General features: G+C 47.0%; 1 protein-coding gene across 3 annotated transcripts in view; it reads right to left on the bottom strand.

Annotated features, from left to right (window-relative positions):
* The window catches only part of LOC139057636 (serine/arginine repetitive matrix protein 2-like), a 43,604-nt gene extending 30,223 nt beyond the window's left edge, over positions 1-13,381 (bottom strand). For all 3 annotated transcript variants that reach the window (XM_070536218.1, XM_070536217.1, XM_070536216.1), the window contains exons 1-3: positions 13,288-13,381; positions 13,127-13,184; positions 9,655-9,746 (exon numbers count right to left, since the gene is read on the bottom strand). In XM_070536218.1, coding sequence (XP_070392319.1) covers positions 9,655-9,746; positions 13,127-13,184; positions 13,288-13,338 — 201 coding nt within the window. In that variant the 5' untranslated portion in view covers positions 13,339-13,381. The remainder of the gene's footprint in view (positions 1-9,654; positions 9,747-13,126; positions 13,185-13,287) is intronic.
* Between the last annotated feature and the right edge of the window lie 706 nt (positions 13,382-14,087).

Here is a 14,087-nt window from a genome sequence, read left to right as displayed (position 1 = left end):
CCTGCTCCCCAGCGAGAGAGTCTCCGTGGAGAGGTCGGCAAATCGGAGCGTAGCCGTCCTGTTATCCAAGAATGACTTGACGTACGAGTGGAACCTAGCTCCGAGGTTGAGTTTAGAAATGGTGTCCACAATGTATTGGTGAGAGAGGTTGTCGAACGCTTTCTCTAGATCCAACCCAAGAATGGCCTTGGCGTTTCTAATGGGGTCATCAATGATTTGGTGCTTGATTAAAATCATGGTGTCTTGAGTTGATAGACCGGGTCTAAATCCGATGAGGGTGTGTGGTAATAGTCCCTTGGTTACGAGGAATCTGGAGATTCTGTTCTGAATGGCGTGTTCCGCCGCCTTACCCACGCACGACGTGAGTGATATGGGTCTGAGGTTCTCGACGCCCGAGGGCTTGTTGGGCTTTGGAATGAGAACCGTGGTGGCGTTCTTCCATTCCGGTGGGACCCTGCCGGAAGCCCAGACCTGATTGATTTGATCCGCTAGGAACCGGACGGAGTCTTCGTCCAAGTTACGAAGGGCCTTGTTACTAACACCGTCCGGACCTGGGGCCGATGTGCCATTCAAGTTTTGAAGGACGGTCCTGATTTCTTCCAGGGTGAAGGGTTCACCGAGGTCGGGGTTGTCAGCTCCCGTGTACGGGGAACCGGATGCCTCGGCCTCGTTTTCGTGGCTGCTCGAGAGTGGCATGTATCTGAGAAAGTTTTGCTACTTCGGCGCAAGGCTTCTTACTGAATGAATGAAGCGATCAACAGTGGTAAAATAATTCAGGGATGTCTGTGTTACTTGGATAGGTGAGCCGCAAATTATTCGTTTCAAAATAAACCAGTTTTATTTCTGCTGTGAAACGCAAGTATTAGCCGAATCGTTCCGTGTCTAAGCATATGCGTGCACTGCATACAAAGGTTTCTCATAGTCCTGGCCGATGCCGGTCCACCAATTAAGTTGCCTTGTGTGCAATAGCTTGTCTTGTAACAAAATTAATGTATGACGTAGGATGTTTTTTCTTGGCGCGAGGGCGAGGGGTGGTCAAAAAGCGCCAATAAATGGTGTGAGGAAATCAATGAAGCGGTGAATGACAAATGGCAGATGTAGCGAGGCTATATGGAGTTACGTAAAATATGCAAGTGTTAAAATAATGTCAGCGACGAGTGATGTGAGCGATGACCGTAAAATGTATTCTAAAATGAAACAGCACGAACAAAAAATGCATCGATTACGCTAGTGCCACCTCCTCGCTAAGGCCTTTGAGCACAAATGTCAAGAGGCCTGTACTCTACTAAATAGTAAGCTCCCAGCAGTTACCACTAGATGAAAGGAGGGCTACGAAACTCTCGGGCTAATGGCATGCAGCACAACATCATTTAAAACTTAAGCACTGCCTTGGTTTCAAACAGAAGTTCTCGGCAAAGGAAGAGTATAGGATGTAAGGGGATATGTTGTTTGTATGCCACAGGAATGTGCCTTCTCCGTTTTGCTTCAGCTTCCCGGCACTCCAGCACGACATGTAGCACGGTCGGCGTTTCGCCAAATCTGCCACAGCGCGGAGGTTCAGCGCAGTTAAAAGTGTACCATATGAATGCCAGTTAAAAGTGTATGGTATATATGAATGTGCACCCTATGTGTGCCTTATTCCGAGGTGGCAGAAGAGAACTTCAGATCGTCGGGATTTTGTTAATGAAGACCAGTTCCTTAAAAGTGGCCTAATTAGGTGAGCTTATTCAATGTTTGCGAATAGCTCCGGAGTTCTTTCCGCAGGAATAGCTTAAATTCTCTGAGGAACAAGTGTGGCCTGATTGTTAGGTTTTGTTGCTATGGGAGCTGCATTTTATCTGCAAGCTCGTTACCCTCTGTACACATGTGCCCAGGTATCCATCATATTACAGCCTGTTGGTTAGATGCGTACGTATTGTAGAGGTCGCCTCTTGCAGGATTTTTCTGTTTTCGTAGCGATTGTAAAGTTTTGATGACAGTTTAGGAATCTGCGAATATAATGGCCTTTGGGAGCTTTGCTTTGTTGCTATGTTTATTAGCCGACAGTATTTCATAGGTCTCTGCCGTGAAGATTCTGGTTTCAATATATAAAGCGTCCCATTCTGAAAAAGCAAAGGCCTGTGACTTTGAAGCATCTGAGTAAAACTCTGGGCATGTGTTCTTCGACTGGAGCTCCCGAATATGCATATATATGTGCACATTTGGAGCGTATTTTGTTACCTCAATAAATACATTCAACGAGTTGTCATTGCAATGGTGGGAACAGATTCACTGGAGCCAGCAGGCAATTCTCGAGGACCGACACACCCATTTCTTCATGAAGTTTCCGGAGCGACAATAAAAAAGGCTCCGTCACTGAGGGCCAATTATGGAATAGTGCAGCAGACGTAATATCGTTAACGGATGTGTAGCAAGGGTACCGATGCTAAGACTGTATCTTGAGGAAACATGTGGAACTACTACATGTTCTTTGTAGGTGAGGGGACGACTCATTCGATTCAACGTGTACACTTCCAGTAAGGTCTGTGGTCAGACGGTTACCCACATAGTGAACGGGATCCGGGGTCTTTAGCGCGCTCGGCGCGGCAGTGATATACCGTCGCACCATTATCCAAACATGATCGAACAAGGCAATTGTGAAGGTTCAATAGGCACTTCTTATCACTTCCCCATGTTTGATGAGACAGATTTTGAATAAGTTCATTTTAATTATTGAAGTTTCAATAAATTCAATCCTTGAAGGGTAATTGTATATCGTCTACATTGACATAATAAATAATTACTGGAGGTAGAGATGCAGGCAACAAGGTCAGCATAATAATGAAGAGCGTGCAGCTGAGGGAGCTTAGTTGATGTGCACCAGCTTCTGGTATAAATGTATGGAACAATACATTGCCCATTCTAAATGACAAAGTACAGTTGGACAGGTCGTTTTTCATGGCGTCAGGCATATTTCCTCGAATGCCCATCTCTGACAGGTCTCGCAATATCCCGTAGCGCCATGTCGTGTCGTATGCTTTGCCATATTTAGTAATATAGAAATGAAGCACTGCTTATGTACAAATGCATCACGGATGTTTGCTTCGATGCACACGAAATTGTCGGTTGCAGATCGGCCTTCCCTAAAGCCACATCGAAATGGGTCTAGCATTTTGTTGGACTATAGAAAATTTCCAAGACGGTGATTTTCTCAGAAACTTACAAAGGCAGATCGTAAGCGCTATAGGACGGTAACTGGTCAGCAATAAAGAATCCTTACCGTGCTTCAAAACTTAGAAAACAATACCTTCTTTATCTTTACATGCATTATGCCCAGCAGCCCTGATAATATTGAAAAGTGTGAGTAGTGTGATTTGTGTGTCGGAGTGGAAGTACTCAATCGTATCCGGCATGATTTTGTCATGTCCTGGCGCAGAGCTCTCACGTGCGGCCAAGGAAGCTTTAAGTTTGGCAATGGAAAAAGGATGGTTACAATGACCATTTGAGCCACATTTCCTGCTCAGGGGCTTAAGTCCTTCTATTGCTTTGTATTTGAGAAAGTTTTTCGAATAGTGAGTGGTGTCAGACAGGCGCTTGAAGTCTTCACCAAGAGCGTCGGCTTGGTCTTCCAGCTTGTTCCCTCCTTCATCCACCAAGGGCAACGAACGGATCTGTTGTCCCTTAAGCCTTCTTAGCTCATTCCGGGCCGCCTGTCTGTATGAATTAATGGGCGCAACCTCTCCCAGCGTACCCTCCCAGCCTGCCGTCGCTTCCGCCTTCCCCGTGATGTAATGCTTTTGAATTCTATCACATTTCCTGCATTTGGGGATTGACGGATATGCTCCACGCGTTATTTTGTTGCTTTCGCGTCTCCTTGCACTCATCTTTCCACCATGGCACTCATATTCTCGATGAGCTAACGCTTGATTGTGAAATAAACTTGCCTGCTGCGTCGATGATAAAAAGGGTAAAATACTACTGCGTCGTATATACTGAAATGGGCGATAAAATGTGGTGACAAGCAAGGCGATTCCTTGAAATAATTCCAGTTGGCGTAGGCTAATTTTCAGGCTGAAGCACGTGGATGGCATTCGTATTGCTAAATTAGGGAAGTGGTCGATTGCGTATAGATTTTTGATAGCGCTCCACTTTAAGTAAGGCAGAAGAGCTGCCGATCACACCGCTAAGTCAACAGAAGATTGGGAATTGGGCGAGATGTTATCGTAACTCGGTTACATTTTATTAAGTAGGCATTCACCAAGTAGGCATGCACCAGTCACCATCTCGCATCACACCTGTAGTTTCCCCCCAGTGTGCTGTAAGCATTAAAACCACCTGCAATTATATATTGTTCCGGGAGCTGGTCAATCAGCTTGTAGAAGCGCGTTTTGCTAAGTTGGTAATGAGGCGGTACGTAAATGCAACAGATTGTTATGAATTTGTTAAACTCATTCACAAAGGCCCCACCTAAGGGCCATTTGGAGAGAAAGATTTGGCAAGCAACAGACTTATCCACCACTATTGCTACACCTGCGGACGAGGCAACAGCGTCGTCCCAGTCTTTCAGTAACATAGCATACTGTCTGAAGAAGTTTGTTTAAGCGGGTTCTAAGTGTTTTTCCTGAACACACAGCACATTTAGATAATACTGATGGAGGAGTTCTGTGAGTTCGTCTAGGTTATGGAGAAGAGCTCTGACATTCCGCTGTAAGATTTCTGTGTTCATTCTGTTCGTGTGCGTGATGCGGTGCGTTCAAGAATGAAAAATTAGCTCACGGAGCCCTTTCAGGGCGCCACGACGCGGGCTCATCCAGCCGGGAGGTTGATGGGCCCTTCTTCAATGACGGAGCATGACTGGTTGCATCCGCCGACAGGGTTGATGGAGTTACTGCCGCCAGCCCACTGCGTGTGGACTGGACAGCCGCTAGAGGCCGTTGTGGCACTTCCCTCTGACGCGCCACTCCCGCAAGGCTGTTCTTTGGCACGCATGATACCAGCCTGCGTGCCTTCTTGAAAGTTATATCCTCCTTCATTTTAACTGTCAATATCTCCTTTTCTTTTTTTGAGGATAGCTACGACCGCGAGTATGCGGCGTGCTCGCCATCACAGTTCACACAGGGTAGAGTGAGTTCTCAAGACTGAGAGGGGTATTCATGAGCACTGCATTTCGCACAAGTTTGGTGGCCTCGGCCGTTCTGTGGACTTTGGCCGAACCAGCGACATTTGAAACATATCTCAGAGGATATGGCACGTATGTCCTAACACGAAGCTTGATATACCCGGCCTTGCTGGACTCGGGCAGAACACTTGAGCCAAAAGTAAGTATCAGGAGCTCCGTCTGGGTTTCTTTGCCATCACTCATCTTGATTCGCTTAACGTTCATGACATTTTGCTCACTGAAGCCCTCCTGGCGTTCAGCCTCACTCAGCTCCAGCATATGATCATCTGAGGTAACGCCATGGAGGGTATTTATGATACTGTGCGGGATCGCTGCTATTTAGGCATGGCAAACTGGCACTAGATTGGGCAATTTTTCATGTTTTAGTCGCAGAGCTCCAAGACGAGATGTCACCGCGCTTGCCATCCTCGATGCTTTATAACCTGGACTTAAACTTCAATCAGTGACTTCGAGACAAAGAAGGGCGAAATTATTCGTACTGCTTTGTCTTGTTTTTCAGAGCGAATCGCACAGACTCGGGGGAAAGATTAATTTTGGCGACCGCAAAATACTTCATCGGTGTGCACTCTTTTCTGAGGGCTATCAAGGAGTGGGGAGAAGGAACTAGCGATAGGTGAATGTGCAGTTTTCGGGCAGCAACGCCAGCCACACACCGTGGATGCTGGGGACGCTGCAGGACCTGCAATCAGTGACCCTGCAGACGCCAGCAATACGTCACCACTATAACCGAATGTGACCCTGGTTGGCTACTTACACAGAGTTAACCCTCACTGACAAGAAGATCGGATGTAATGTAGAAGAGAGTAGAAAACATGGAAGATTGAAAGTGAGAGCGAAAGACGAATGTTGGAGAGGAGGAAAGGAAAAGACAACTACCGATTTCACCGGGACAGGTCAGTCCGGGTGTGCCGTCTACGTGAAGTCTAGGACAAAGGGGTGTGTTACCTCTACCGAGGGGTCCTAGCCATAGCTAAGCCACGCATGGTTAAACGCGGGAGGGGCCAGCCCCCATGTGGTCAGGTCTCTGGTGTCGCCACAAACCAAACGCCTGCTAACGCAGATGCCCCTGCACGAACAAGAATTCCGGTGGAACGCATCTCCCAATGAAAGTCGACCTTCATGCGATTATAATTAAAACAATGTAGCGTATCTTCACAGTGTATTGCCGCAGCCGAAACGCGTCATGTATGAAGCGCGGTGTATGCCGTCGTGCTCCCCTCTAGCGCATCTTTCTGGACACGCTGCGCCATCTAGTGCCAGCACCAAGAAATCCGTGCGTGAGGCATGTCTGACGATATATGACGCCAGTTTGATCACACCCAGCATCGGACAAATTAAAAAAAAAGTGAATGGTGCGGAGTGAGTGATATTTATTTTTATGTATGCTGCCCTCAGGTAAGATGCATTGTAGTGGGAAGTGGATTCCAGACCCGGGGAGTGGAGCAGGTGGCGCCACGTCATGAGTGTATAAAGTGTGAAAAATCATGAGCGATTCCACTCTCTGAAGGTGGCTCCCCAACGAAGTGTTTAGCACACGACACGGAGGTGACACATAATTTTTAACAAAGGTACGAACTCATTTATTGTCTTGATCTGTGATCATTATTTCACTCGCAACTGCAATCAGATTCTTTCCTAATGTCAAATCGATGCACGTACACCACTGGATGGCCGGTTGGGCCGGATAGGTGTGGTATCGCAAGGGATATGTCTCCAACACGGAAAGCGTAAACCACTCCATTTTCGGTACCGACACATCCAGATTGAAATCACCGACAACGACAGCAGGAGTACTGTCATCGCATAATTCACGCAATGTAAGTGGCCATGAACCTTACAGGCCAATGAGTCATTGTACTTTTTGCTTGCTTACGAGTGTATGAGCCATTGCTCACGGAGGTATGAGCCATTGATGATGACAGTTTTCGACATGCTGTTCAGTATGCTGTATGCGTGATTAGAAAGAATTTCAAGACTGTTCGCTGCGCTAGCACTTGTAGCCTCTGCCTTACGGGGCTATGAGCCATTGCATATTTTTTTTTTGCTTTGTTACGGGAGCATGAATGCTTACGGAGGTATGAGACATTGATGATGATAGTTTTTGTTGACGGACGAAAAAAAATGCACGGAACGGTAGCCATATAGAGCGGCGCTGTAAAAATATGGATGTCCTATTGAACTACACTGAGCGGTCTTTCGAATTATGAACTCCTCGTGGAGAAGCGAGCCGGTTGAGACGCTTGCCGCATTTAATGTGGCCTTACGAATGCGCAGTTAAAACGCACGTGGGAGCTCACGCGGTGAAGCAACGCGCGGAAAGAAAAATGGCCAGCCCTTCCTCTGCCGGAAAACGGGGTAAGCGAAGCTTCTCCTGCGTGCACCTGACCTTCGTCACGCTTAAGTAACCAACATGTAACGGTGCCGCATTGCTTCGGCCTCCCTCTCTCTCAGCCCGGGATCTTCTTCTTGTCCGATCGCCTGGGCTCGGGCGGCTCTAAGACGGGTGGATCGGCGCTCCGATGGCGAGCCACTTCACAGGCGAGTCCTCGCCGCCGCTCGTCGGAGGCTGCCCGTTCCTCGTGGGGAACGCACAATGCATGGTCGTCCCATACGTTTTTCTAGACTGAACTGAACGGAAACGAAGACGGCGCAGCGTGCGCGAAACCCTTTCCTGCCCTTTCCCTCCCCGGCGCAAGCGAAACGGCTCTGATTAGTTGCGCTCGTGGCATGAGCACGCCTATGAAGCTGAAATCTTTCCTCATGACTCCCGCTACGGTGCCGGCACAGCTGTCAACTCACCAAACTGCCCTTTCCCGCATCTGTGCTGCTCTGGCAGCAACTGTTTCTTATTTTCTTGTTTTTCTTGCCTGACTATGAAAACGCCACTTGTGAGTCAATACGAGCTTCGATTGAAAAACATTCCACCAGAGGTACTATAACGCTTCCGCATTCCCAAACGTAAGCAGTCTTAAGTGTCTCTGCCGAATTTTGGAGATGGCCTACTTTGTCACGTAGCAGTCAAACCGAATGTTCAGAAAGCGAGCTGTTTGCACAACTGCGGCCTATAGTCACCTTACACGGAGACAAACCGACTTGTAGGGCACCCCCTACTTTAACGTCACCAAGTCCTTCATTTTTGGTGTGCGACAATACTCTGTGTCCAAATATGATAACAGACAAAGGAAACTAAGCGCTGCGAGTGCTCACACCCCACTCAGGCGGCTGAGCTTCTCCACCAGATGGATGGCGGCCATGCTCAGCGAGAACCTTGAAAGGTCAATCAGAGGCAAAGCGAACGGCCGAGCTTTCTGCGCACAATTTCATGCCGCGCTAGTCCGAAGTAATGAATTCGCCTACCCCACAGGGCCTGCGCAACACAAAGGTGCCAAGTTCTGAAAATTAGCGGCCACGTCGCTGTCAATGTGGTTCTTCTATTCAGCGCCAACGATGTGCTACGCTGCTACGTATGGGCTATCTTGCTGAGATGGAGACCAACAAGGCAGCCGTCCAATGTTGAAAACTCGCTAAGAGCAGCTGTTGTAAAAACTGATGAACATCTTCCCACACGAAACCCATTATGTGATCCGAGAATGCAGCCGTTATCGAAGTAAGATTCAGTCATTATTTGAGGCCGAATATATAGTTTTATTCAACAGCTTTAGAAGAGAGCGGCAAAAGCAGTAATGTAAACGTTTTTCAACAAATATGTTCAATAATGACTGAAATATCGCTGCTATTCTTGACTACGTGAACATGTAATCAAATACATCGCGCACCCGGCAGAAATGGGCTTGTATTGGTATTATAGCGATACTGTTTAACACTATTCTCCAACTGCACTCTCGAGGCAGCCCAAAGCATTGCGTCAGGCAATAGTACCGTCCGCCGTACTACTCGACTAGTAAATGAGGCTGTGGCTAACATTGCGCAGCACCCGATCAAATGAAATTAATTGTTCAGATCTTGTTCCACGCATGGTCTAAAAAGGAAGGCGTAGATCTGGAGAGCTCCGGTTTTTCTATTGAAATGCGTGATAATAAACGAACTAGGACTGCGAATCGGACATATTGGTAGCATCGCCAAGGGCAACAGCTCCATTTACAACAGCGCCGAGCAAAGGTGGCACAAACGTGAGTGATGCCCACTATATGAAATTCGTCCGCTCTAGATGTCCCAATGGTTCCACTTTACAAAATAAATCGTGAAATTGTATTTCAGTGCAGAGTTAAATAACTGAAAATTTCATGACTGAATTTTCTTAATTTTCCGACGTTAGGCAGCTGCCCTAAAAGTGACTTGACCAAATGAAAAAAAAATATTTTATTTGTCTGTGTTGTTTGTCTGTTCAATGAATGCCGGGCAGCACGATTTGTACTTTTTAGTGTTTTGGTATACAATAGCTTCCGAGCTCGCTTTCAACAGCAGCCCCGTCTTAGCGGGTATTGTGGCTTCACAGCAGACTGCTGTGGCTACGGGAAAAGTAATCTTGGGCTTACCGCTTTTCTTAGAAGCCCGATGACCGCGATGTCACTGCAGATGTTGGCGAAGGACTCGGTGCCCAGCCATATATCGAAGATGCGACCCACATCTGCGTAAAAGAAGAAAAATGCTTTCTCACTGAAACCGCTGCCACGTCATACCGTGTTCCCTTGCTTTGCTAGAGTTAAAAGGCTTTCTACTCTGTTTGCAGAGAAGCCTACAAGGTGGCGTCAGGAGCAACTCTGCAATGTTCTCGCGGTGTCTGCCTTTTCCATTAACTCTCATCCGTCTCCACTCTGTCGACTGATGACGATAATACAAAGAAGGAAATTAAAATAATACTTGAAAAGCGTAGTTCTGATACAGTGCTCACGCCGGTCACTGGACTGAAGTCTTCTATACATCGATGAGAGTTCACTAAGTCCTTTTCACGAGATTTTTGGTATCGTTTTACGAGTAGTAGTTTTTGCATTTACAGGCACCAACCATGCTTTTCCGACAAATAATTCTGATGGTCCAAGCAACTTCGATGCTTCAAAAATAATATTTCTTGACGTTTAAACAAGGACTTCATTGAAATATTGGCGGCAAGTACAATGCAAAGTCAGTTGCGAGGAAAGGCAACCTGCTATAAATAACACACATGGAGGGGTGTGCATGTGTACAGCGCCCTCGTTATCATCAACAAGGTGTTGTTGCAAGCGACAACGGTGTGCAATGTAGTTCAGCCAAGGTGGCTTTAGAACATTTTAGTGAGGTCCCTCTAAGTGGAAAGGAGGAGCCCTGCTTGAATTTGTGAGCTTGAAAAAATCGGGTAGTCTCTTATCAGGGACGCATAGGCGCAGGGGTACGTGACACGTTGTGCGTGCCGCAGATGGTACATGAGCACTAGTGCGCAGAAATGACCTAACGAAGTAGACAGCGCACATTTATTCACGCATTGAAAGCTAACAACTGTGGCTTAACTGGGTTGGGTATCCATTTCACGAGCTGCCAGAATCTCTTTATGCCATTTCTGGACGCTACGTGTCGAACGCAGGCGCGCCATAGTCGAGCAAGCGGGAAACTTATACAAGAAATTGCAGACTTTCGGCCCCTATAACTCCTCATAAACAGCCGCTTGAAGTGGAATAATAATTGTCTACTATGGCAGAATGAGATCCTTCAAACGCGACCACTCCAGCTGGGATAGACAAATGCACTGCCGAGCTACGCCTCTGACTCCGCGCGAGGTTAAATTTAGCTCAGTTTGCGTCAAGCATAGCCTCACAATAGTGTCATCTGTAGGCACGGCACAGGCATGATCAAGCAACGGCTTATTTCCTGTGCCCAAGGACACCAAGGTAAGGCATGCGACATTTATTCACGCACTAGAAAGCTTATAATGCTTACGATGCTGCTAGAATTGGTACTACAGCCTACGCTTGCAATGACGCTAACTGCGTCTTTGTAGTGGGCCTGCCATGATTAAAGGTGATGGGAACTGATTGGTATCATACTATCTTGCTGCTAGAGTACGATCACGCCGTTTCTGGACCCTATGTTTCATAGGCGGCCAAGCGTGAAATTTCTGCAAGAAGTGCATAGTTGTAGGCCTTTGAGTTTGAGTTTGATGGAATATGCCCGCTATGTCTGAGCTCTCTCAAGCACGGCCACTTCCGATAGGATCCACAAAAGCGCTGCCGAGCTAAGCCTCTCTGACTGCCGGGCGAGGCTAAATTTAGTTACGATTGCTTCATGCGCGGCGCGACAACCTCGACATCCGTGCACGTGACATGGGCATGACCGAATAATGAGTTCCGCCCTCCAGACAATTATACGAAAGTAGAGCACGTGGATAGTATAGTTGCAAAGGTATCAGCGATGATGATTTAACATACGAGGGCGAATCAGAAAGTCGTTGCCCCTATATTTTATTAGCCAAAATAAGGTACATACAATTACAAATATACGTACTATTCCACGCGCCTTACCCTATTTTTTTACATATTCCCCACACCAATTCAGCCATTTGTGCCGTCGCAGCACTAAATTTGAGATGCCCCTGCGGGTGAATTCATCCGGCTGACTGCGGGTCCACCCTCGGACTGCTGTCCTGGCTTCATCGTTGCACGTTAATTGCTGTCTTCTGATGAATTTCTTCAGCGGACAGAAAGCGTTGAAAGCATTATAGGGGGACGACGTCCGGGTGTATGTTGGGCGGTCCAGACTCTCGCGGACAAATGAGCGGAGCATGTCGGCGGTTCCGATGCCCCACGTGGCGACGCATGCGGCCTCCCCGAACGCTCATTGCCATGCAAGTCTCCACGGCTCTCTGCGAGCTCACAACACCACCCCTTGACATAGGGAGACACCTTTCGCCTTACGTGGGCTGCCTTTCGCTGCGTATTTCGATAGGTGTTCATCCCCTTGCTCCATAGAGAACTAATCACACTCCGTTGCTGGTACGCCGTGGACGTGGGAAGCACAACCGTCGTTTTCGACAACTAGCAGCAGTGCCGTGCCGCGGACCTACCGGCATAAAAGGCCGCGCCGGTCCAAGAAAAGTCGGGGAGTGCATATGTTGACTCCGCATTTAGAGCAGTAATTTGGCTAAAAAGAATAGGGGCAAAGAATTTCTAATTCGCCCTCGTATTTTCGTTACAAGAGGTTTTAGCAAGCAACTTTAAATACATTTCTCATCAAGTAAAATAACAGTAGTTTGTAATTTGCCAATTTTGGCCCTACAGTTAGCGTTATTCTTAACGGTGAAAGCATCACAAGAAGACTCGCGAAACCTAGCACTCATTACTGGTTCTAGAATCCGTGACCACGCTACGTGCTGAGCCAAAGTACAGATTCCCCGTGGTTTCAAGCTCAAATGTTAGTTTGAGCACGAGAATCCAGAGCCGGTATGTTTACAACTGACCCAAGCCCCACCGGCTGCCAAAGTGAAATACATTCTATATGATTACTCATGATAAGAAAATACACTACAATATTTTCCTACCGCTGGTTCCAGGCCTACAGACATGCAGACCTAGCGGAGAGAGACAGAAATACTTTTTTTCCCATTATTTGATTAAGCGCAGGCCTTTAGTCCAGGGTGGCTCGTTGAAAACATGATTTTGTGGAGGTAGGTTCTCCGTTCAATCATTGAAGACAGTATGTTCGCGATGCTTGATGTGTGTATCACTTGATGTACGTATGGTCTTCAAACGACACACATTACATTACGGGGTTTTACGTGCCGAAACCACTTTCGAATTATGAGGCACTCCGTAGTGGGGAACTCCGGAAATTCCGACCACCTGGGGTTCTTTGACGTGCACCTAAATCTAAGTACCACTGGTGGTTTCGCATTTCGCCCCCATCGAAATGCGGCCGCTGTGGCTGGGATTCGATCCCGCGACCTCGGTCTTCAAACGAAGCATCAGTTTTCGAGTAAGCGCAGTCATGCCGGGTAATCTAGTAGCGCTGTGCACATGATCGTACATAGAGTTCACTCACCCGCCCCTGTCCGGTGAAAGCCGTAGGTGAACCGGGCGACGCCGACGATGTTGGGCACCTGCGCGGTTGCATTGTTGATCAACGTGTGCGTACACAAGGACAACACGTAAAATGTAATGTCCCTGAAACTACCTCATCATGGCGAAAGAAACAACGCCTACCATGTGCATGCCGATCCAGTACATCGCATCCTTCCTCGAAGAGATCAGCATTGCCGCTCTTCAAGCTTCTTCTTCTTAATAATCTTCATCTTCTCCTTTTATAGATTATTGCTCTTGGTTCTTCAGACATGGCACGCACCTTGAAAGAGATTGGTCATACATTCAGAAAAGAAACAGCAGCGAATAGAATTGGGAAAAACGCACACAAAAAAGTAAAGTACTACAATGAAAAAATGTATTGAATTATAGAAAAGTCATGTTAAATAAAAAATTTGACGAAAACTAATTGAAGCTGAACTGGCATCCTGACCAACCAATCCTCCACTGGTTGCTTAAATAAACTTATGAAGTACAACGCTACTTGGCTGGTCTCTAAAACTAAACTGTACTGCTTTAAACAATAGCTGGCGTGGGGAATATACAGGAAACGCAAGACTAAGAAGAGTGTATTCAAGGAAAATTTTTCTAACGGAGGTGAAACAGACGCAAGATGAGGGTATGTGTTGCTGAAGGACGCAAGGGCCAAATTATGGCCAAAGAACACCACGCATGCGGTGACGGATTGTCAGTCAGTTGTCAATGAGATGAAACTGAATTTTTATAGGTAGATGGGGGTGGGGGGAGGAACAAGCATTTAAAGGGGTCTAAAGACAGTCACTGTAAAGCGCGCAAAATTTATAAGTATTAAAGCAATGACAATAAATCTGGGGTATGCTAGGACTCTAAAATATGTTTGAAAATTGGTGATGTTCTCACGTTGTAGTGATGGTGCAAACAGTAGCGAAAGCTTTACGCAATCA

This window comes from Dermacentor albipictus, chromosome 3, assembly GCF_038994185.2.
Source record: "Dermacentor albipictus isolate Rhodes 1998 colony chromosome 3, USDA_Dalb.pri_finalv2, whole genome shotgun sequence".
Classification (NCBI taxonomy): Eukaryota; Metazoa; Arthropoda; class Arachnida; order Ixodida; family Ixodidae; genus Dermacentor; species Dermacentor albipictus.
This window is presented reverse-complemented; position numbering and strand designations above follow the sequence as displayed.